The following is a 23,884-nucleotide window of genomic DNA, read 5'->3' on the forward strand; positions in this document are numbered from 1 at the left end:
CATTTTTCTTCTTTGTTAAAAATTATTCGGTTAATTACTTTCGTTCAAATGTAAGGCAGCCTACTTCTAGGTTATCTTACCTTGTCTTTCGACTCAATCATATTTATTTTTACTCAACTACATTTAATAATAATATTGTATTTCTCTAAACCTTTTTTGTTGTTGCCAGAATTTGTGTTATATGTGTTGTATTCTCAATGTTTATTAACTTACAAGTAGGATAGGAATAGGATAGGGCTATATGTTTTGAATACATGAAGAGCAGAAATGTTGGCACCATGTCACACATTAATTATATATATTATATTCAGTCAAATGAAGGCAGGCCTACAGTAAATGTAACTAATATTCAAGTTTGAGGCCTTATCTTTCAATATGCTGGTCCTAATATTTTCCACATGATATTCAAATTATAGATATAGAAATATAGATCTACACTCCGAGAGTTTCTGGAAATATTCAGAGAAATAAACAACCGTGGCTACTTCTGTCGTATTTTAAATGTATCATCATGTTCTTTATAAAGTAATACAAACATATCTTGATTTAGAAATAGACCCACTGTGAGTATTCCATTATGAATGCCTGTCAGAAGATAGTCGTACCTTTAAATCGGGATTAATGCGATCTGTAGCATGATCTGTAGTCGGTAGTTATAATTGCAAACTTTACAGTGAGGAAGCGGAAGTGGACGCGCCACAGCTCTCAGCCAATGGGAGCGCGGAACGCAGGTTTAGCGGGGGATTCAGTCCTCTGTTCACAGAACTGTTCGCGGGAAACACCAGCAGAAGTAGCAACACGGAAAAAAGACCACCAGCTCATCTGAGAAAACTTCTCACTAAATTAATTTCAGATCGTCCTGTACTGGAGTGTAGCGATGCTGTTCCGCTCGATAGTTGACAGAGGAGTGGGCAAACGAAGGCAGAATGGTGAGAACATATATTGTTGGGGATTATTTCTGTTTTTTTTCGGTTCCCGGGTTTGCCCTGTGTGTGTTTTGTGCTGTGCGTGTTTTGTGCTAACTTCATGTAGATAGGCTAAGATCAAATGTATTCCAAGCTTACTTTAATGTTTGTTTTATTCAAATTAAATACGTGTCCAGTTCTGTTGCAATGGCAGTATGATCAAACGTTCCTAAAGTAGTTCCTCAAATTGGCATTAGTTCACGTACATTACGTAAAGTGATGTTACATTAAAAAGGGTAACGTCGGAAATAGAGTTATTTAATTTAATCAGGAAGTCACATTGTGATTGAGAACTCATTTTCAAGTGAGATTTTAAAACAGTCGGAAAAATAACATAAAATTGTGCTCAATCAAAGAGGTAGGCCTACAGCATGTACAAATGTAACAGCATGCCACATTATAAATGGATGCTTTCAGAAAAAGCCAAATATTTTACTTTGTACTCCACTACACTTATTTTAATATTCACAGCTACTTTGTACATATAAAAACATGATATGCAGATATGGTATAATTGGGTACTGTAATACTAATCTACAAGCGTCTTTGAGTTCAAGAAAAGCGCTATGGAAATATAATTTATTATTATTATTACACATTATTTCCATACCTACATTTAGTCCACATCGACAAACAACAATACTAAAATGCTTTTACATGTATAAAACAGGATAATAAATTAACCACAATAATAAAATACTGTGAAAAGATGCATTCTTCATAAGGATTGCTTTTACTTTTGATACTTGAAATACGTTTAGCTGATAATATTCTGTATTATTCTGAAGTGTGTCATTGTGCAGAATGAGTACTTTTACTTTCTGTACTTTAAGTACATATTGCTAACACTCTTTTACTTTTACTTAAGTAGCATTTGAAATCAGGACTTGTAGTTGAGTAATTTAAGACCATAATAATTGTACTTTGACTTACTGTAAGTAAAGGATCTCAGTACTTTTCCAACAATGCGCGTAGGCATAACAAGTAAATAAAATATAATATAATATTATTCAACCATTACTTTATTATGCCACTAACAGTAGATTAATTGTAATACTGAGTTGCTGCCCAGGCTTTTATTACTGTTTTTAAATGTCAGAAGAAAAAGTCAAACAGGAAAAAGTAAGTAAAAACAGCTGTCAGATAGCTTTAATAAACAAATGGTGCAATTGAATCTCTGAATGCTGTGTACTAAAATCACAGATTGAAGGATCAGTTGGTATAGTTTTAGAACAATGTCTGACTACAAGTATGTTTCTCCTTTTGCAGACCGCGGACCGAGGCACCCCCTGAGCTCTCTGCTGGGGGGGTACCACTGCGTCCGACACGATGAACACATCTCTTACGGCAACCTGGGGGACTCTGTGCCCCCGTTTGGGCTGGCCTTCTCCTCCGGTAACCCACCTGTGTTCAGTACATAGTCAATTGTCCTCACACACAGCAGATCTAGGATCTGTTTTGCTTTTTATATCCATCTAACTGGTGTGTCTCTCTTCAGTCGGACACATGCAGAACGTCCTGGCAGCAGCTAATGAAGAAGGCATTGTTAGAATCTACAACACAGAGAGCCGGGAGAAGCCACTTCTAAAAGGTATGTGTAGAAACTCCCTTTTTTCACAATAGTTCAGACAGTCATCAGGAAGTATAGCTGATTGTGTGTAATTATTTACAGAATGGATGGCCCATGAGAACGCTGTTTTTGACATAGCCTGGGTACCGGGAGAGCCTCACTTGGTAAGTAAAATGTCATTAATGCCATAATTACTATGTCTATGTTCTTTTGTTGTATGCATTAGCCATAAATGCATCAAATATATGTTCCTTTAAAAGTTGATTCATTGATTTTGCATGGTTTTGCCATCTTGATGTGACTCTTGTTCTACTTGCAGCATATAAAGCAGATTCTAATTGTCCTTTTTCTTATTAATAAACCCTTCTTTAAATAATTGTTATTGTTAAATTGTCTTCCTTAGGTTACTGCTGCTGGTGATCAAATGGCCAGGCTGTGGGATGTGAGGTCAGGGGAGATGTTAGGCAGCTTCAAAGGTCACCTCTGCAGCCTGAAGTCTGTTTCATTCGCACCACAGGAGAAAGGTAAACTAGATAGTGCCTGAATACTCTGTTGCTAAGGGACATTTGTTCCCATTTCTGTCTCAAAAGACACAAGAAAACACTGTGTTGGTGGGTTGACTTTGAGGCTATAGCAGGCTGTTTAAACATCCTCATCTGTTGGTAGAATTAATCATTTGCCAGGCAGGAAAAAAATGTGGAAGTTAGATTTAAAGATCAAAGAAAATAAGTGTTTTTTTCTGCAGTAATCAATGTAAAGAATATGGATGCTTGATATTAGTTATTTAAATGTGATACCATTAGCTTAACAGATGCTTTGTTGTGTCACATTACTGATTCTTTGTCTTCTATGAAACAGCTGTGTTCTGTACTGGGGCCAGAGATGGAAATATTATGGTCTGGGACACCAGGTGCAGCAAAAAAGGTATGAATCAAACATTTCAATTACAAAGGTTTTGTTTGTATTAAGTATTCTAGGGTTTGGTTGAACCAAGTCTTTGTTTTTAAACCTTTGAAATGTATAAGACCTTGTTGGGATAATGATGAGTTTTCTTATACATGCGTGTGACAATGTTTATGTCTTCCTCTCAGATGGTTTCTACAGGCAGGTGAACCAGATCAGTGGCGCTCACAACAAAGCAGAGACAAACCCCCTCACCAAAACCAAGAAGAGGCGGGTCAGCACACGTGGCATGGCTCCCAGTGTGGTGAGTTTATTCAACAGCTATAATAGAGGGCTGCAGTGACACATCCTAAAACCTGGAAGTAAACTCCTTCCGGTTCCTTCGACAAAAAAGCAATGCAATTTCTCCATAGGATTTTGGAAAATAGCTGGAAATAAGGTCTGTGGTTGAGACACATTTAAGAGACGGATCACGTTTTGTTCAGCCGGATAATATCCAAATGTCTACACTACTTTTATAATTTTCGAATCGTAAATCTAGTCGCCAGAAGCAAAATGCTAACGTTATGCTATAAACGAACTACAGCAGGGCCGCTGCTTCAACGTCACGCCAACTTAAGATCCATATTCAAAAATACAGATTCAAAATTGTACACGTTGAAGCGTTTGTTTGAACAGTTTGCAGGAGGCAGGTACTTGCTTTCAAGCAGAACACAGGGTAAAACAAACTTGTGTTTACGTGTTCGGCGTAATGACGTACAACGGCCTCGACAATTTCTGTAGTCCTATTTAGCCACTTGTTAACAACCATCGTTTTTCAGACACGTAAACTCTTCAAAAATCACCAGTGGGGTCACTGCTGATGTATTTAATGTCGTAGAACAAAACGTGATCCGTCTCTTAAATGTGTATCGACCACAGACCTTATTTCAGCTATTTTCCAAAATCCTATGGAAAAACCCCTTTGCTTTTTTGTCGAAGGAACCGGACGTGGTAAAATGCTAACTTACGGGTTTTAGGACGCGTCACTGCGGCACTCTATAGAATGAGGTGTCGGGCTTTGAGGAAGGAATACTGATCTGTGAGCGCCTCCTCTCTCTTGCAGGACACCCAGCAGAGTGTCACCGTGGTTCTGTTCCAGGATCAGCACACCCTCATCTCCTCTGGGGCTGTCGATGGGTAAGAATGCAGTGTCATGTGTTTTGTTACTTGCCCCAAGCCAGAATAAAATGACCTTCAGAGTAAATGGACACGCATAATTCAATTCATTGTTCTATTTCCTTCCTCTTACTCAGTGTAATCAAGATGTGGGATCTGAGGAAGAACTACACTGCACTCCGTCAGGATCCTGTTCCTCTGCAGACGTACCCCTACCCGGGTTCCTGCATGCGCATGAGACTGGGTACGTTTTGTACAACACTGACACAACGTTTTACCTCAAATATGCAAATAAGCAGAATCATTTAATGTTGTTTTGCATGCGTTGCAGGTTATTCCGGACTTGTTCTGGACTCAACCAGATCCAACATCGTATGTAACTGCACTGATGATAATATCTACATGTTCAATGTTAGCGGAACAAAAACAACTCCAGGTAAACAAGGACTCCACTCTGACTAAACCTATTGTGTTTCTGTGTCATTGTTTATCCTCCATTTTATTCATTGCCATTGAATATCACTAAATGGGGCTGCAAACGTATATCCTTTGTTATACTGTAACTGTCATGGGGAGCCAATAGGACGGCACTATTAAATAGAGGAAGTGTAGAGGTGCAGGCATTTTGTCTGATTGTACTACTAATATCTTTAATTTAAAGCTTTAATTAAATATGTGAAGTCCTTAAGTAGAACTGTAACTGGACAATCAGTACAAAACAGCTGGTTAATACTCACACGTTGCAGGCACTTGAACTTAAGACTGTTTGAGTTTCTCAGGTATTTCTGTTTTTAAACTTTGTATATCATTCAGGGTTGTGTCATTTGCTTTTTATTCCTATATTCTTATGTGGGCTTATTTCAGACTTAATTGCTTTTTGGATTTGCTCTTAATTCTCATATTGCAGTTTTGTTTATTTCCCCTCCACAGTGGCAGCTTTCAGTGGCCACCAGAACTCCTCCTTTTATGTAAAGTCCACTATTAGCCCCGATGACCAGTTCTTAGCCAGCGGTTCAAGTGACAATAACGCATACATCTGGAAGGTACTGTCTGTTTTATTTTGTCATACTAAATTGTGGTTTTTTTTATGATTCTGATTGATTATTATAATAGCGTATGGTTAGCATTTATCCAACTTATTTGACATTTTAGATCTCGGAGCCTAATCAGCCTCCCATGATGCTCCAAGGCCATAGTGAGGAAGTGACATCTGTTGCATGGTGTCCGACAGATTTTACCAAGGTGAGCCGACAAACTTTTATATTTGTGGTTTAAGCTTTTCTTAGACACTTTAAATAAATCGGAGGTGTTTGTGTTTTCCTGTTGTGAAGCTGAGCGGTTTTAATAAGCAGAGAAGATGGATTTAGGCGCTGTTTAATCCCCCCTGCTCTGTTTACAGATTGCTTCCTGTTCTGATGATCACACTATACGTATCTGGAGGCTTCACCGGAAAATGGATGGAGCCGAATCCTCGGTGGGAGAGGCCAACCTTGTCGGCTGGGCACGTCCTAAATCTCCCTCAGGTAAGAATTAAACTACAGTTATTCACATTAGGACAGTATGTTGTATAATAGATGAACAGGAAGATGGCTGTTTTGGCAACTATTTGTATAATTGATTTACCGATGAAGTCATTTGTCAAATTATCAGTAAATACTATTTGGAGTGCCCCGAATATAAAGATTTCCTGCTACTTTCAGTTTTACACTATATTAAACAGAAGTTTTTGACCGAAAAAATAAGTCATTTTAAGAACTCACCTTTAAGAACTCACCTTTGGATTTTTTTAGAGAATGAGATGGACAGTTTTTGCTAATTTCTGACATTTTCAAAGACAAAATGTATCAATGAATCTAGAAAATAATCATCGGATTATTTGTAGCCCTACATCGCTGTCTTGTCTAATAACTGCAAAATGTGTCATTTCAATTATTCATTGTGAGCTAACTTGGACTTATGAATGTGTTAAGGGCCTTCTATCAGAGCTGAAACAACCCCCGCCAAGATCCAGAAGACTGAGAGTCTCGGAGGCCTTGCGTCCCCCCGGCTCGCTGCCTGTGCTCCCAGCGGAGCCGCAATGCCTCTCCCCTCCAGCACCACCTCTCCCATCCCTTCTCAGGGTGCCAAAGTTGCCGCTGTCCGCCAGAGAACACCATCCTCTATCAAGAAATGGTTGTCCCCGAGCCGTGGGTCTCCTGCTCAGGACAGCCCTCAGCCTCGCCGCGTGCTCAGTCTGTGTCCTCAGAGCCCGGCGAGCAGCGCCTCTCAAAGCGAGCGACGGGCCAAACGCAGGCTGGAGACGGGAGAGGGGTCTTCTGAAGGCTGTGAGGGGGCAGAGCAGTGTGACTGTGTTACTGAACTCTACCCGGCGGCCAAGAGAAGCCGGGCTCTGTCGGGGATCTGCTGCTCCAAGCAAGAGAGCCGGCTACAGACAGACTGTCCCACAGAGGACAGCGAGGAGCAGCTTTCTCAGACCGGCAAGGAGAACTGTTCCCCCGGACCCATGGACTGGCTGTCAGTGCTGGGCCAGAAGATGAGGAAAGGTCAAGGAAGCCCGAGGTCTCCCAGAAGCCCGAGGTCTCCCAGAAGCCCCAGTGCCTCTAAGAGACAAGAAGGCAAGACACCAGTTTCTCCGGTAAGCACAACAATCTCTGCTTTAAAAGTTTGACCTGTTGTCAGTTGTGTTCATTTTTCTCTATCATGTCAGAATGTGCCGGTTTCCCTCTTAGAGATGTTTCCTGTGAGCCTCTTTACTGCCCATTATTTAATAAAGACAAAAATACTTTCTTGGAATGTCAGTCGAGAAATTCCTTCTCTTGTATCCAAGAGGGAATTTGAAAACAAAACAATAGAAACACAAAGGCTTGAGGCAGGATTCTCTGATAGTCGTCCGTCTCTACGTATCAGTGTGAATGTTGACATGCACAGGGGTATTGTATAGCTATTCATATGAATATTGTAGTTTAGCTTCTTTGTGTTTTATGTTTTTCAGACAATCCGCTCACCGCAGAGCATAAAGAAAATCTCCATGTATTTCGCAAGAAGGCATCTGGAGTGACCACCTGTGCCAGTTGGATGCTTTGCCTCGGTTTAAAATACTAGACATGCTTTATTTTGAGTATTTTTAACCTGAACCCACAGACCTCGAGCCTCCAAGAACACTGATCCAGATCCAGATTTCATGAGCACATGAATTTGGGCTTCATTGAGATTGACAAAATAATCATTCTGGATATTTGTCGCTGCAGTATTCACATCCTGAGAGGCTGTTCTTTTTTTTTTAAATTAGGGTTTTGCAGTTGCCTCCTACACAATGTTCTAGTGCTGTTCAGAATCTCTGGTAAAAAAAAAAAAGAATAATAAGTTGTATGTTGATGAGTACATCTTTAATTTGACTCAATCCTAACAACGTAAGGAGATGCATTTACACAATGACCCACATTTAATAGAGATGTTCAAGAGGTGACCAGGAATTAATCCTCAGAGTGCAGAAAGAGTCTAAAAGAGTGAACATTTGAAATACTGCTAAAAAAAACATTTATTGGATCCACCCCATCAACAAACATTTTTATGAACCCAAGTTTATTTATCGCTTCATCTCTTTGTGGGTTTTTGTCATGTACCTTTTTTGTTTCAGTGTTACATTTATACATTTCTGTTCAAATTTGATTTTTCTTGAGCATATGCTTAAGTTGTTTATATGTACAAAATAACCAATGAGTCGTGCTTGGTTCATTTGTATATAGTTGATCCTAATTCACGTTGTTTAGATTTTTATTAAATTCTAAAGAGTTTTCCTAGTATGCTGCATGCTTTTGGTTGCATCTCATCAGTGTGATTCGTGTGTGTGTGTGTGTGTGTGTGTGTGTGTGTGTGTGTGTGTGTGTGTGTGTGTGTGTGTGTGTGTGTGTGTGTGTGTGTGTGTGTGTGTGTGTGTGTGTGTGTGTGTGTGTGTGTGTGTGTGTGTGTGTGTGTGTGTGTGTGTGTGTGTGTGTGTGTGTGTGTGTGTGTGTGTGTGTGTGTGTGTGTGTGTGTGTGTGTGTGTGTGTGTGTGTGTGTGTGTGTGTGTGTGTGTGTGTGTGTGTGTGTGTGTGATTAGTGGTGAGACACAAGTGACAGAAATGTCAGTCATTTCATTATTTATTGCAGTGGTTACAAAGTCTTAACAGGTTACACATATTAGTCCACTGATGTTTTATTTGAGTAATTTTTTCTAAGGTCATAGCGATTTATAGCAAGTTATTCAGTATTCCAAAGAGAAAAAGAAAGAAAGAAAAAATGCAAATAAATGGTCTTGTCTATCTATTACGCTTAACACAACCCCAACTCATCTGTATAACAACCCCTAGGCTTTAAACTAGGTTTTTTTCTTAATATAGCTCAATTTCTGTCTTAAAAACATTAAAGGTAGGTTTTACTCTTCCAAATTCACATTCATAAAATGTTACCTTGCAAATATAAAATATGTACAAAAAGTATAATTTTTCGTATTTGTAAATGATTTTTATCCAAGAATCAAGAAAAACCTACACATAATATCAACATTTTATGGAAATGGGTACATTAAAAATGACATCAGGCACAGCAAAATGAGTATACCTGTTTCCAATTTAACAAAATGTGATCCAACCTATTTAAAGTTGATGAAGGATTTCAAATTCAAACTTCTTCAACCAATATTTTTGTGGGAACATCTACTACAGTTGCCACTCCTCATTCAACTGTACAACGTCACGTATTTGTTTTCACATGTCACATGTCCAGGGCCCGCCTTCCACGCCAATTAATTGGTCTAAAAAGTTTACCGTTTTTTAATCCTCTGCTTGTGATTGGCCGTTGGAGACGCCATTCTGTGACGTACACCTGTCAGGCTGCTCAGCTCAGCGAACAGTGAAGTCAGACAGACAACGACTGAACGGCTACACTGGGAGTGTTTATGGCTGCCTGCTCAGCACGACGTTCTGTTATTTCGTCTATTTGAGATTACTCTGTGTTTTTAGAGGCCGTGAAAACGAAACTACTGCTCATGATTTCACGGGGAATGTAGTGAAGACAAAGTCAACTGCATGTGGACACGGCTAACTTTTAAGGGACTCAGTCGTCGAGCGAAATTCAACTTCATCGATCGCGGATAGTTGTTCTGAAAACACTCTCAGCGGAAGTCTCACTAGGATTTAAAAACACGGCTTGAAGACCTGGACTTGGCGTTTTAACGAGGAACTACATGAATTTAACGGGGCAACTATCCTTTTGTAACTTTTCTTTCTCGACAGCGGTGCAAACTGTTGTCGTAGTGGCGTACATTAACGTCGGCTAATCTTTTAGCAAGCTAGCTAGGTACGTTAGCAAGCAGGCTAGCAGTACAGTAGTTTGCTACAGCCGGGACTTAACGACTAATTCAGCCAACTTTTTTTTACCAGAATGGCTTTAATGCGTTTTGCAACAGGTATATTTTTTGCAAACATGACGAAGCAGTAAAAAAAACACCAGACATTTTGAAAGCTGAGCGATAATTTTCCTTCGGTTTGTAACTCCAGGTTATACTGCGGGCTATGTCATGAGTTTGGCTTTTTGCTTCGTGTGTTGAAGATTGTCCCCGTGTTTCAGAGAACAAGTTACCCGAATGATGCAGTCTTTGGACACAGTCTAATCCTAATACCGAGCGACCATGTTGGATCATACAGAATAACACCAGACAGGAGACGAGCTTCAAGTCGTGCATTTGGCTCCATATTTTTGGGTGCGAGCAGAAGACAACCCTTTCGTTTGACCTAGGAATACAATCGCTTGCCTGAAGTCTTCCTCAGTTTGTGCATCAAAATGTCGGCCATCTCCGCATCCGAGAAAGTGGACGGGTTTACGAGAAAGTCCATGAGGAAGGCCCAGAAACAGAGAAAATCCCAAGGCTCTTCCCAGTACCGCACACAGAGCGCCCCGGTGGAGCTCTCCCCGCTGCCGCAGCTCAAAGGTACGGTAAGAGGATGAAGGGGGCCCAGATTAAAATAGGCTGTTTGCTCTGTGTAGTGCTAGATCTGCAGCACTTGCAATCAGCATGCAGCCCAAAACCAGAATTGCAGCAAATCTAATATAAAGGCGTGCATGTTGTGCAAATATTTCACACCGTTTACACACAGCAGTATGCACATCTGTGGACAGGGGAACACAGTGGTCCCACTTTTGTGGACATCTCCAAACATTTTAGGTTATTAGCTACAAGATTTGGCTACAGGGCACTACCCAAAACCTTTTACTATATTTTGTCATTGTTATGTTTCTTTCTTCGACTCACTGTTGACTCGTGTCAGAGAGACACATCGTTTTCTCACTGGCAGCTGGGCTGACATGCCAGAGGCCCATCCAGAGTGTTGTTGAAGAAAAGGTTAAGAGTGATACATGGTTCTGCATCAAGGTGTTGTGGAGGCCACAAAAAAGTGACTTGAGTTTCAGGCAAGGAAGTTGAGTTAGGTTTATTTTATTTACCAGGGGTCCATGCACAACACAACCTAATTTACATCTGCAGTTAATGGGCAGGAAGGAGTATTTAAAAGAACAATACACTATACAAACAATTAAAAAGGAAGACTGTCTGCAACATTTCATCACATACAGAACAATGTCAGAACATATATTATAAATTACATGGTCTCATTGTTGAAAAAACTGTTGGATCTATACACACCATGAGGTGGATGGTGTGGGTGGGGATTGAGTTATATTTATCTTATGAAAATATAGATTTTCCAAAATACGTTTTCCTAAATGTGGTCACCTTTGGCTGAAGGAGAAGCATTGTGTAAAACACAAGACTGGTGGTCACAAAGGTTTGCCTGTGTTTTCCTCTTGTAGGTTGTTGCTGGTAGAGAGTCTTGATAGTTGAGACAACTGTTAAAGTAAGGTTCAGTAAACTTCTATATGACTTATAATCATTTGTTATGTTACAAAGCAAATTCCAGTGCAAACATGCTGGATTATAACTTTGCAAAGCAGGATTTGTGGAAGGTTTCACAGAAGCATACAGCCATCCTAACTCATTCACATTCAGCCCTGCAAGTCTAAGAATTTGAACCTGTTGCCTTTAGGTCACAAGCCACATACGCCTGATACTTAAAGGAGACCTATCATGCAAAATGCACTTTTTGATGTCTTTTATACATAATATGTAAATAGATATTTATTTATATATAATATGTGTCCCCGGTGTGTCAGGGAACTCACGCAGCGTCAGAAAATAAAACCCTCTCTCTTTTTCCTCCGTACCCAAATCTCTACAAACGGGGGTAAGGAGCTGATCCAGATTTGCGTCCGATATGACGTCATATCGGTAATGCAGACCCACAGCACTATCAGAAACAATGCCCGACTGTTTTGGACGTAATATGGTCGGTGTTTACATTAGCATCGCTAACACTCAGAGCTAACCTGTACTGGAGAGCATGTGTGTGAAAAAGCAGGAAATAGAAAGGAACTCACCTTGTGGTATAACCGACAAGAGAGAAAGCATTTGAGCTCCATACGGTTTCAGAAATAATCCTTGATAATCCATGATATGGTGTTTCGTCACCGCAGTGCCCGCATGAGCAGGCATAAGCTCCGCCCCTCTTTTTTAAATCAATAAATAAAAAAAAAAGCTTTATACCACAAAATCAGCATTTTTGAAAAGGGAAGTTAAATAGAGGGATATGAGGCATGGCTAGAATTAGGGATGCTCCGATCGCTGAAGGGTACCTGTAAAGGGTATCGCAATGCTGTAACTGAAAAAATGTGACCTACCTGTTGAAAATAACATCGTTTTTCCAGTTTGTCTGTCACTGGGCTCACCTGTACCCAAAATAGGTGTGTGTTCATATCATCCTACTATGAATGGTTGCAAAATGTGACACTGTGTGGGATGATATGGGAAACCAGTATGAAACTTTGGAAAGTCTGTTGTCAGTTGATGCAGTAGTTTGTTGTAGGTGCAGATATGCATGTGGGGGGGGGGGGGGGGGGGGTCTGGACAGGTTTGGCGTATTGCCAGAACGTCTCTACCTGTCGAGTGAAATACTGTTAGTTTATTTAATGAGGTTCCTACTTACTTCTTTTGCATTTTGTAGCTTCCCTGATGTTTTCCTAACTTAGAATGACACAAACATTTAGATATTTGTGTACATTTAACAGTTGAGTAAACACTGTATACACTTGTTTGTTTCTCCAGTGTAGTGTTGTGTATTTTATACTTGGATGTTGAACTCAATGCAGTTTCAAACTCTCCACATGCACTCTATTTGAGCATAGACACAATGATTCATTGTCATTAGGATTTATTAACATGATTTTGGTATTTGGCAGAATTTTTATTTGTGTAAAAACTGCTTTGGCACGAACTTGCTGATTCACGCACCTGTAATGAATCCACTACAAAGTTGGACCCACTCTTCCCGAATAGTGTGTTGCTAAAAACACCTCTGTTTATTGATGTCTGGTTTGTATTTGAAAACTGTTATACGATAAATGTCACTATTCACTATACTAGATCCCTGTCTGTTGTCTTCGTTCAGCCTGGGGTTAAATCTGTCTTGAGCTTATCCCGATGAACAAGTTCCATTGAAAAAGTAAATTGAAGCCTATCTGATACTTCTGTCGCACGTGTGACCGGTGTCTGTCTGCGTTGTGTGTGTTTCTCAAAGAGGAACACAAAAACTTATTTTTTTGTTAATTATTGCTGAATGATGAAAGGTTACTTAAACATTTTTTTCTTAATGTTCTAAAGTTTGGGCCCCTGTCAGTCACGGGCCCTTAGAATCGTCCTAACTTTTCACCCCCTTACAGCGACTCTGCATTTTTTCCTTAATATTTGGAGTACAAAAACAATCCTGATATCATTAGAAAGCTAGGAATATCCTCTTTCCAACAGTGTGTACAACTCAAAATGTTTCTTCGGGTCAATGAGACTGATTTCGATAGAGCAAGTCACATATGAGGTGGTCCCCGAAAATCCTTGATAATAAAAAGTGGATTTTATTTAGCTTTTTTCCACGGACCACCTGCAGTACCCTCGGTCGGCGGACCACAGTTTGAGAACCGCTGCACTAGACGATATTTAATCCTATTATGGTCCAAACAAAAAAAAGTAAAACGGTTGAGGAATCCACACATGAGCTTTGAACGGCTGGTGCGTCATAGAATCTTTTTTTATTAGCAATTTGCTAAACGTATACAGACATGCCTCAACAGCTTCCTACGAGTGGATCTGATACCGGAGGAACGAGCAGAGTGGAAGTGCGAAAGACTTGCCTGGTCAAGTAGTTTGAACTTTATAACATGATGCAACATCGCATCAAAAAGTTGGTATCAATAACGACTGCTGTTGTATGATTTTAAAGCATTGTAGAAAATGTCCAACGCCCTCATTTTCTATCTAGGATGCATACAGGGAAATCAAATCTGTTTTTATAGTTTCCTTTCATTTTGTTGTTTTCCTTTTTAACATGGTGCAGTTTATTCTCCCACCTTTAACTAACACTTGCATTTTTTAATTAACAGTTTGAGTATTAGACTGTTGTTTTAGTTTTGATTAATTCCATGTCTTTTCAAAGGGCGTTTTAAGGCTTAATACAACCACCCTTTTCATGTCTTTTCAAAGTGTTATTAGTCACAGAGGAGGAAAGTGTTTTCTGTGAAGGGGCTTTTGGCCCGTGTTCGAAGCCCACATGATAGCTGGCAGCACCAGATGACTTCTCGCTCACTAAAAGTAAAACTGTACAGGTTGAGGGACTTTTGTGTCAGTGGATTAGTTATAAACATTGCAAATCACAGCAAAGGGAAATATAATAGGATGGAAGTACAATAATAAGCAAATGTTACAAGGCCTTTATCTAACTCAAGATTGTGAAGTGCTTAAAAATATTACCTACGGTATGCCAATAACCTTCTATCGCAGCCAAAGTAAACCTGCATACTCTCGGCTTACATTTTAGATAGCAATCAAAATATTTGCAGGTATAACTGACACTGAGTAATAACAAATAGCTCTACTATAAGTGTGTGGAGCCCTGTTGAATGAAAATGTGTTGGAGCCAAATCTTGGAGTCTTATGCATTTGACATTTGGACACTGTTGTGAATGATGACCGAGACACTTTAGGATTGAGTTCAGTTTCCCTGATCAGTGCAGACCTTGTCTAGAGTCATGCACTTTATGTATATCTCCTGCCTCAGGGAGCACAGCAAAAGTGCTTACTCATACGTACTTTGTGAAGATAGCCTTCACGCCTTGTTGCCAAAAATCTGACATAAGTGCAGTTATTATCCTAGAGCTATGATACGGTCAGCCCTGGAAAGAAATGTTATATATATGGCAGTTTTTCCAAGCACTTTCATGACATAGTCCACGATTAAGGTAGTGTATTTTTCACTGTAAATTCCTATTTCTGCCAGCCCACATTTGTGCCTAACCTTAAGGTTGTTTGCAGGTCCAGTCCCAATTGTTCAAACTAAACTCATTAACCTTTTGCCATCCGTTGCCTATTAGCACACAGTGTATGATTTACGAGTCATATACAATGCATAAGTCTGTGGTTATAAATGGACTGCATACATAGGCAATAGGCATAGCTGTTCATACTTACCATTAATACCATATGTGAAGGTGTTAAGTTGTTAGAAAGATTTAATGTAAGTATTCATATGACTACAAATTGCCCCCTCCTGAAAAATGTGACTGTCTTTTATTGAGCAGTAGTCCTAGTGCTTTAAATACATGAACACAAAGTAATGATGGTTAAGAGCAGCTGTAGGTAAAGACTAAAGCAGCTTTCAGGGCCTAAAAAGACTGTAAATGGCAAAGATGTGTCTTCTCTCCTGCAGTGGAGAGGTTGAAGTGCTTATAGCTCCTGTTGTGTGATAGACACTGAAAAGATGAGTCACTCTGAGACCAACATTGTTGCCATGGCAGCCCGAAGACTTGAGAGCAAGCCATGGAAATGTTTTACTTTCTAAATACAGACTGCTTCGTTGAGGTTAATATTTCCGTTTTCAGCTGAGCCATGATTCCTAACTAGAGTCAAGCACAGGGTGGTGTGGAATGGTGGGTATATTTATTAGCTTTAATGCAGTACAGAGTATTAGTTGAACATTTGAATTTACATTTCCTATCTCCACTCAGGTTATCAGGGTTGCTTTGCCATGTGTTTTGATTGCCTTTTTTATATTATGCTAGAAAGAAACTCTAGGACACTGATAAGGAAATCTGTCTAATCACTTTTTGCTAATTTCTGTAAAATTGGCACACTACTGGTTTATACCACCCTGCTTTCTCCTATCCACTCTCGTAACATCTCTAACGATACAAAAAGACCTGCTAAACACTAAATATACAACTACTCTTACTACTTACCCGTATGAGAGCTAATCACTTATCATCATCCTTGCTATAACAAGATTAACTTCACCTGAAATGTGATGCGTCTGGCTCCGGACATTGATCCCAAGATTTGACCACAACCAGCAGCAAGACTCTGTGCAGATATAGAGCTCATTATACACAGAGGCCAAAATGGAGTCTCCAGAAAGTGTAGTATCTATTTTAGAATTTCATATAACGTGAAATAGTCTCATGAATTAACTCAATCTATACAGTTTGTGACGTTGGCCTTAACTCTGTCCCATCATGGACTGTGCATTCATGTTGCCCCTAAAAGTCCTGATCAACTTGTTTAATAACTGATTAGTTGATGGGCAGAGAATAAAACTAAATTGAGACACACCCCTTTTTTAATCTGGCTTCTCAGATGGGAGGAAATGCTGCTCTGTGTTTGAGTGTCTTTGGATTTGTGCACTGTTTATGGGACCAAGCACATTTTTCAATACACTATCTTTGCCTCGTGAAAATTGTGATTTCACCGTTTTGAACACCTTATACCCTACATGATTAGTACTAAAATAAACAAACTAATTGAAAATGAAGAAAAATCTTTATTTGCAGAGTTTCAATCTGTTGTGATTACATCAACCTTTAGCAAAGACTCATCAATGTCTGTTCATGGAAAAGCTGCTCTGACTCTATTGGGCTATTGATTGATGTGTGTGCAGCACAGCCTGTTTCCATCATGTCTGCCAGCAGATGGATAATCGATAGATGATTTTCCAGGAAATAATGGGACAAAGCTTTGAGGCACTGTTATGGCGGTTTGAGTTCTGTTGCATACTGTTTCATAATTGTGGCCTCTGGCAGGTTTGAGTCTGTTTCCACCTTTTTGTATAAAACTGCCGCCTCAACTTTATTTCGTGTTGGCAGACTGCTGTCCTGAAGATGTGCCGTGTGAAGCTGAGCTCTCATTATGACCAGCTGCAGTTATGGCTGGGCCCTGTTGCATAATGCATTGTGTTTTTGTCTTCCATTTGCTGCTGTACAACTTCTGGATTTGATTTAAGATAGAATATAGCAAATGCAGCTTTTCCATGGTTGCCCTGAAGCCATCTATCACAACAGTTTTGATGGAAACTATGACATGACATTGATGCACAGTTATGGCATGTGTCATCATCCTTCCACCACTGCCTTTTCTTCAGCGACTAATTAGTGAATCAAGAATGTCTTAGTTGTGGGTTTTATTTCCCCACCACAGCTAAAGCTGCAGCAAAGCACATTCCCGAACATTTATAATACTCGCAGAAATGTTTCCTGCCCATCCTCATCTCTTCGACAATCTCCTATTAGCGTGCCAATATGTCCGTAAACTCAAAAAGGGAAGTGTGTGCGCTCACCCGATAACATGCAGTGAGTTGAATTGATGCTTCTCTGTGTCATGGCAGTTGACATCTCTGCTATTCCAGACTAAATGATCCATATAATAGTGCTTATCATTTATGCAGGTTACACCGGGGCTTCTTATTTTTCATTCAAATAATCAGATTTTTTTTTTTTAAAAGAAATGTTTTTATCTACATTAGCACACAGCGAGAAATACCCATTACAATTCTCCACAGCACAGGGTAACATCATTTGAATGTCTTGTTTTGTCCGAACAACTATCCTAAATATCTTAATGCTAAAAGAAAGTCCAAGAATCACAGAAAAAATTATGATTCTTTGAGAACCTAAAACCATGAAAATGTTTGGCCTTTTGCTTCAATATTTAAATAGTTGCCGATTCAGTTTCAAGTTCGGCTTTCCAATAATACACTTAACTTTTCAGCTCCAGTAATAAAATGTTACATTTACCTGTCACTTTCAGAAAACAATAGTTATTTATGTCTACAAACACTTGGCATAGGGTCTCACAATTAGTGGTGGGTTAATGTTGCCATCGTCCACTCCAACACGGCGGTTCGAGCTGTCACCGGTGAGCCGATTGATTTAGCAATTTAACTGAAGGTGGACACTATAGCTGTTACAAGCAATCTCAAAGCAATTATTGTCATTGATTTGGATAGTTTTAATTACAGATCGTAGTTGGACAGCATGTACCCAGGAGACAAAGAGACACAGAGAGGGTTTCTGTGTGTGACAGGAAAAGAGAGCCAGCGCTTCTGGTACAATTATGAAAGCACTTATGTTGACCGTCTATGGAACACACATTCTGGCCAAAGAAAGCCACCATTTATAAGATGACAGATATCAGCGTCACATCCCAATTTTGTAGACATTGCCCAAACTAACTTGTTGTACAGCAAAAGCTCTCTCTTATTTCCATAAACAGAACACTTCTCTGCTTTTCCCCTGTTTTTAGTTGAGGTTTTACTTCCTGCAAATAGCTCCTCCAGAAAGTTTACCATGTCATCCGCACTGTTTTGAACTTCACCCTCTGTGTATTTCAATATAAAAGTAGTTTCTGAGCATTTGGGACGGACGAGCCAGCGACAGAGCAGACCTTTACGTGTTGAAATCTGTGATCTATAGCAGAAATGGGAATGTCCTTGGGCACCCGGCCTACCGGTTTGTGTCCACCCTTTTTTTTTCCCATGCAGAGTCTTGACCTCACTTCGCCAGATCGTCTGACATTTATTTTTCTGAGAAACTGTCACACATGCTCAAGTGTCAATACCACCCATAGAGGTAATGGGAGTAAAACGGCAGGCTGGAATATAAAGGTAAAAACTCCAAACTGAAACTAATCCTCTAAAGGGTTTGATTCCTTAAAATGAATCATTTCCATATCATGTTTTGATCCTTGGAGAGAGAAAAGAGTTCCTGTATTAAGTCAAGAGGTCAAGGAAGTGCATGGGCGAAGAGGCTCAACACAGACACATTGCTATTTCTACCACGGATAGTATATTTCAACACGTCAAGGTCTATTACGTCACTGCCATGCCTATCTGAAATGCTCAGCACTTTTATATTTAAATCAGCAGAAGGTGAAGTTCAAGACAGCTCAAAGGACATGATAAGCTTTTTTTTATGGGAGCTCTTGTTTGTAGTAAAACCAAAATAGCTCTGAACCTTTTAATGGGTTTAATTCCTTTCAAAGGATTAATTTCCATTTAATCTCTTAACTATCTTTGGACAGAGAACTTCTGGTTTTTGTGTTCATTTTATAAATCAGCATTGGAAACAGTTTCTGGTTTTGAATGGGTTTGTACTGTAATTAGAAATGTGCTTTAGTGGCCCACTTGGTTTTGTTCTGGTTTTAACTTTGGAGTCAACACTTATTATACATAAATACGATCCATGTACTCAGACTAGCTTGATTCACCATTTGAAAGATCCCTTGTCTATCTAAAAGGGTCTTGAAACACCCTCTGAATGATGTCTGGTTAACTACCGAAGCTCCCGGTTGGGTAAACAAAGCTATTAGCCGCAGCTGTTACTTATTAGCATTCGCCTGGCTGTCAGCAGCAGTCAGTTTACTGCCCTAATCGCTGCTTTTCTAAAGTGTTATACTACGTTCTTTGACTGCACGTGTTTACAGTTTACCATTCATGCAACTGTTGAGCCCATTTCAGGGTGGCCTCATGGTTACAGACAGCCAGCGGCACGTGTTGTAAAAGTCTAGCACCTCACCCTGTTAGGCGTGTGTCCTCTCAGGATATTAAAAAGACAATGTGTTTTTAAATCAATAAAATGGATGTAATAAAGGAACACACGATAGTACAGTAATTCACGACTGTTGTTTTATGTCTTTTCTTTACATTCTAAACTTCTTTTAATTGACATTGTCTAATGTCTAGATGTTTTTTCAAGTTCTGACATCTATTATTATTTTACATTTCCTCATGTTTTTGCCAAAGTTTGTGTCAGTATCGAGATACTTTACGTAGACATCCCACCAAGATTTGGTATTGTCGCAACATGTGCCAATCATGCCGGACCAAAATTGTATTACATTTGATAAAGTGCACATGACGACTTGTGTCTTTGAAAAAAAAAATATAAGGTGTATAGTACTTTATTTGATGTCAATGTTATTTATATAGATACAATTGACATCAAATAAAGTACTATATACCCTATATTGTTTCAAGACATTATCTTGATGAGCCAATTCCATTCGTCCTGTATTGCCGAGTTGCTGCTGTCACATATTTTGCCAGCATCATTTTAATGAGCACTCAAAACAAATGTTAGGACATGTCTGGATCAATTGTGCATGTAGTAACGTCCCACCAAACCAGTTCTACAGCTGCAGTGCGACCTACGTGGCATCTCTCTGCTGTCATGCATTAATGGTCATATTTTGCCTACAGTACACTGTCACTCGTCAGTCACATTCTGCACATGTTGAAGCATTTCACATGTTCTTCAATGTGTAAAATAAGATGTTTTCAGCATTGTGATACAAGGGAGAGCTTATTCATCAATTTTCTTACAGCTCTTCTTTGAATAGACTTTATTTCTGGAATGCAATGCCAAACCGGTGCAGATATAATACTGGAGCCTTAACAAGAACACCTCAAGGGCTTTCACTGTCATCTCCGACTGTGACTTGTTAGCGGGTGCTCCGGAAGTTACAGCCAAATATAAACCGTTCGTTCTTTATATAGTTTATAGGGCTGTGCGATTATGGCAAAAATCCTAATCACGATTATTTCAGTCAATAATTGATATCACGATTATTCATAAACTTTGAAAACATCCATTTATTGAACTTTAAAACAAATACAAATAATAATTTCAACCGTATTTTTTTAACTGCTGATTACCATAAATTATACATTTATATTTACATTTAAATAAATATCAAAATAATATATACCAATAAACAAGATCAACAAATATTTTGGAGCGCACTTCCACAAGATAAATACAAATAAATTTGATCAAATATGTTCACAAACTAGCAAAGCAAAATAATTTGTTTTTATTATGTTTTTTTCGGAATTGTGGCAGGCCAAAATCGTAATTGCGATTATAATACGATTAATTGCACAGCCCTAATAGTTTATCATATTTAATATTTATTTGCTGAATCCTTTATCACTTCTCTTGTTCCAGTATGCTCACAAGTATTGGCAAGGAGGAAGTAGGGTTTTTAAAGCATCCTCAAGTCACAGTAAAACACCCTAAATAAAATTAAATATGCATGCGTTTAAATATTGTTAGTAGCACTCTAAGCAGAAAATGCAGAGTCATGGGACCTTTTCTTTCCTCTGGATGTAGCTTCCCAGACAGACCTTGCTCTAAGGCTGCATACTAAACATGTCTCTTCTGGTAGATTGGTAGGCCATAGCGTAAGCCTCGTTATTTGATCCTGACAGGGACCATCAATAACCGTATACATTTTATTTTGGTGCTTTTTGTGGCCATGGAAAGGAATACTTCTAATGCAAGCCATAGTTGAATAAACATTTGTTCAGATCAGCCAAGGCATCTGTAACCTCCTTAATATGTTTGTTACTCATTAATTAAACCAAAAAGGGCTTTATATGTACGTAAGTCTGGGGTACTTGTTTAATGCAACAAAACGGAGACAAATCAACCCTTAATTTCTGAGTAGTTATTGACAAAGTCTGAGCAGTACTAATCTGTGGCTGTGCAGAGGTCACCTGACCTGCATACTTTCCTTGAGTTTGTTTTGTTCTCTTTCTGCTTGACTGTAGTTCTATGAAATGTTGATATGCACCAAAAGGGCAGGTATCAGTGTAAATCACTTTCACAGGGTTGAGCTTAGGATTTCCAATGTATAATATAAATAATGTTTGTTGAATATTGAACTTTGAATAGGTCAAGACCCCCAGTGTTTCTACCATCATGGTGATTGTGATCCTATGTACACACTACTAAGTCTGTCCTTATATTGACATAAGGCATTAGAGCTGAAGACTCTCCTGAAAGGGACAGATGAGCCCACGTAAAAAACAGTCCACATTTTGGAGTGAAAAGCGATGCTAAATGCTTTAATACCTACAAGTGGCAATCAAAATGCATAGATATCACACTTTATTCAAGCTGAACATATGTCTGTAAAAAGTATGTGGTACACTTTATGTTCCTAATACAGCAACATGTATGTGTAAAGCTCATTATTGAAAATTTATATTTAAACGCTTTACTTGCAAACGTTCACGCAAGTCATATATTGTTTGTGTTTATACAAATTTGCATCATACCCACAAATGCACCCTTCGAGTGATGCAATTCTGTTTTGTCCCGACATGGTCCTGACTGTTGCCCTCTGCTGCAACAGAACAATATTCATTCATCCAAAACACGCATCAGTCATTGTGCCAGTGAAGCATGGGGTGCTTATATGGAAAATGGTTGAAGTTATCTTCAGCATACATCAGTCTAATGCAGCACATACTTCAACCATGATGATGCAGATGTTGTTTTAACGGTGTGCTGAGAAAGCTGGCGACTGTTTCGAACATTACATTTGTGAACATATTGCATAGTAATGGTATTTAAGTTGTAAATCTGTCATCCTGCATGTTGCACAAAGATTGCATCTACAGTAGATTTTTATATTTTCTTTTTCTTTTTATCAGATATGTCTACCCATTTAGTTAAGTAGAGTTGGGTTTATGAACATTTAAGAAAAATATGTCTTTTCCACCTTGATTTTTGGGAGCTTTAAGCCGTCCTATTTTCCAGAATTCAACGAGAGTTGCTTAGACATCACGGCGTTGATTTGACTAAAACAATGTAAGAAAAAAAATGTTGTTATCCACCGTAGGGATGTCCCGAATACCATTTTTCGGGCTCCGGATATTCGGTAGTAATCGGCAGCGAACCGCTTCAACACGTGTATTTCGGTGTATTCTAGGGATGCCAGCGATTATTCGAATATTCGTTATAGTCTCCATAATCGACAATTATTTTTAAAATTCGATTTTATTTATAATTTTTTTTATTATTATTTATGTTTTTTTGGGGTTTTTTTCCTGGCTTAGTTTCAACCAAAATATAGACTAATGCTAATAATAGTAATAGTATTAATAATTGTAAATGGCCATTGGTCAGACCACCAGTTTGGGGCGTGGGCTGCGGGCGTCGAATAAACGATTACTATTCGCCAGGGTTGTCTGATTTTCGATTTTGATCATGGTCAGTTTCTGGCATCTCTAGTGTATTCACGGCATTCATTTTGTTATTCTACAGTATTGTTGTTTTATAGTTATTTGTTAATGTATACAACCCAATTTGTGTTCTTTGAAATTGAAAAGGATATCGCATTGTGTTTGTGACTTTCGTTGCAGTTTTATATGTCTTAAGTGTAATTTGGCTTGGCTTCCTATTTTGTATGGACATGCTTTTATTTTGAAGGAGAGTTAGCGCTGTTGACAGGAAGTTGTTGTTGCTATGGAAACAACGTGACAGATTAACGGAGAAAAGTAATATCTACATATAAAGACGGAGAAAGTAAACTATAACGCGTATGGTTAAGTGTTAGCACCCCCCAAAGAGGCACAAGCTCTTACGTTGATATTGGAGATTTCAATAAATTCAATTTGAAAAAAAATGGGGAAAAACAAACAAAACGAATATCCGAATAACGAAATTGAAACCCGAATAGTACTCCAACGAACGAATATTCGGGTACAGCCCTAATCCACCGTCTAGCATTTCAGCCTCGATGTTTGTTCATAGATACCTCAGGACTCTTGTTGAGGGATGAGCAGTTTCGCTCATTTCTTGCTTTGATTATGGTGGTAGAGAGTGCTGTCTGACATTTTGTCTCCAAATCTTGTCTTGGTGTTTATTTGGGTGGAAATCTAGTCAGTGAACGCAATTTGTCCCCATTGTCTGATCCAGTGACACTCATGGTAATTGAATAATACACTGCACGTTATCCTCATACTCTTTTTGGCAGTGTTGTGGTTGTAGAGCTGAGATCATACTTCCTGTTTTTCTCTCAAAATCTCATGTTTTG

General features: G+C 39.1%; 2 protein-coding genes across 3 annotated transcripts in view; both read left to right on the forward strand.

Moving 5' to 3' along the window:
* The first annotated feature begins 709 nt into the window (after positions 1-709).
* Positions 710-8,390, forward strand: dtl (denticleless E3 ubiquitin protein ligase homolog). 2 transcript variants are annotated; one of them, XM_079646147.1, is made up of 15 exons: positions 710-927; positions 2,230-2,360; positions 2,464-2,556; positions 2,638-2,699; positions 2,939-3,059; positions 3,394-3,459; positions 3,627-3,742; positions 4,544-4,617; positions 4,734-4,840; positions 4,928-5,032; positions 5,527-5,639; positions 5,749-5,838; positions 5,996-6,119; positions 6,567-7,231; positions 7,589-8,390. In XM_079646147.1, the coding sequence occupies exons 1-15, from the start codon at positions 878-880 to the stop codon at positions 7,652-7,654; spliced, it is 1,983 nt and encodes a 660-aa protein (XP_079502273.1). In that variant the 5' UTR covers positions 710-877; the 3' UTR covers positions 7,655-8,390. The 2 variants fall into 2 exon arrangements, with proteins under 2 accessions (XP_079502273.1, XP_079502274.1); XM_079646148.1 differs by having other exon boundaries at positions 711-929; positions 2,235-2,360.
* Positions 8,391-9,483: 1,093 nt separating this feature from the next.
* Positions 9,484-23,884, forward strand: part of ppp2r5a (protein phosphatase 2, regulatory subunit B', alpha isoform) — a 52,050-nt gene continuing 37,649 nt past the window's right edge. Inside the window, exon 1 of the mRNA XM_079645476.1 lies at positions 9,484-10,564. Coding sequence (XP_079501602.1) covers positions 10,417-10,564 — 148 coding nt within the window. The 5' untranslated portion in view covers positions 9,484-10,416. The remainder of the gene's footprint in view (positions 10,565-23,884) is intronic.

This window comes from Notothenia rossii (assembly GCF_949606895.1).
Source record: "Notothenia rossii genome assembly, chromosome: 8".
NCBI lineage: Eukaryota > Metazoa > Chordata > Actinopteri > Perciformes > Nototheniidae > Notothenia > Notothenia rossii.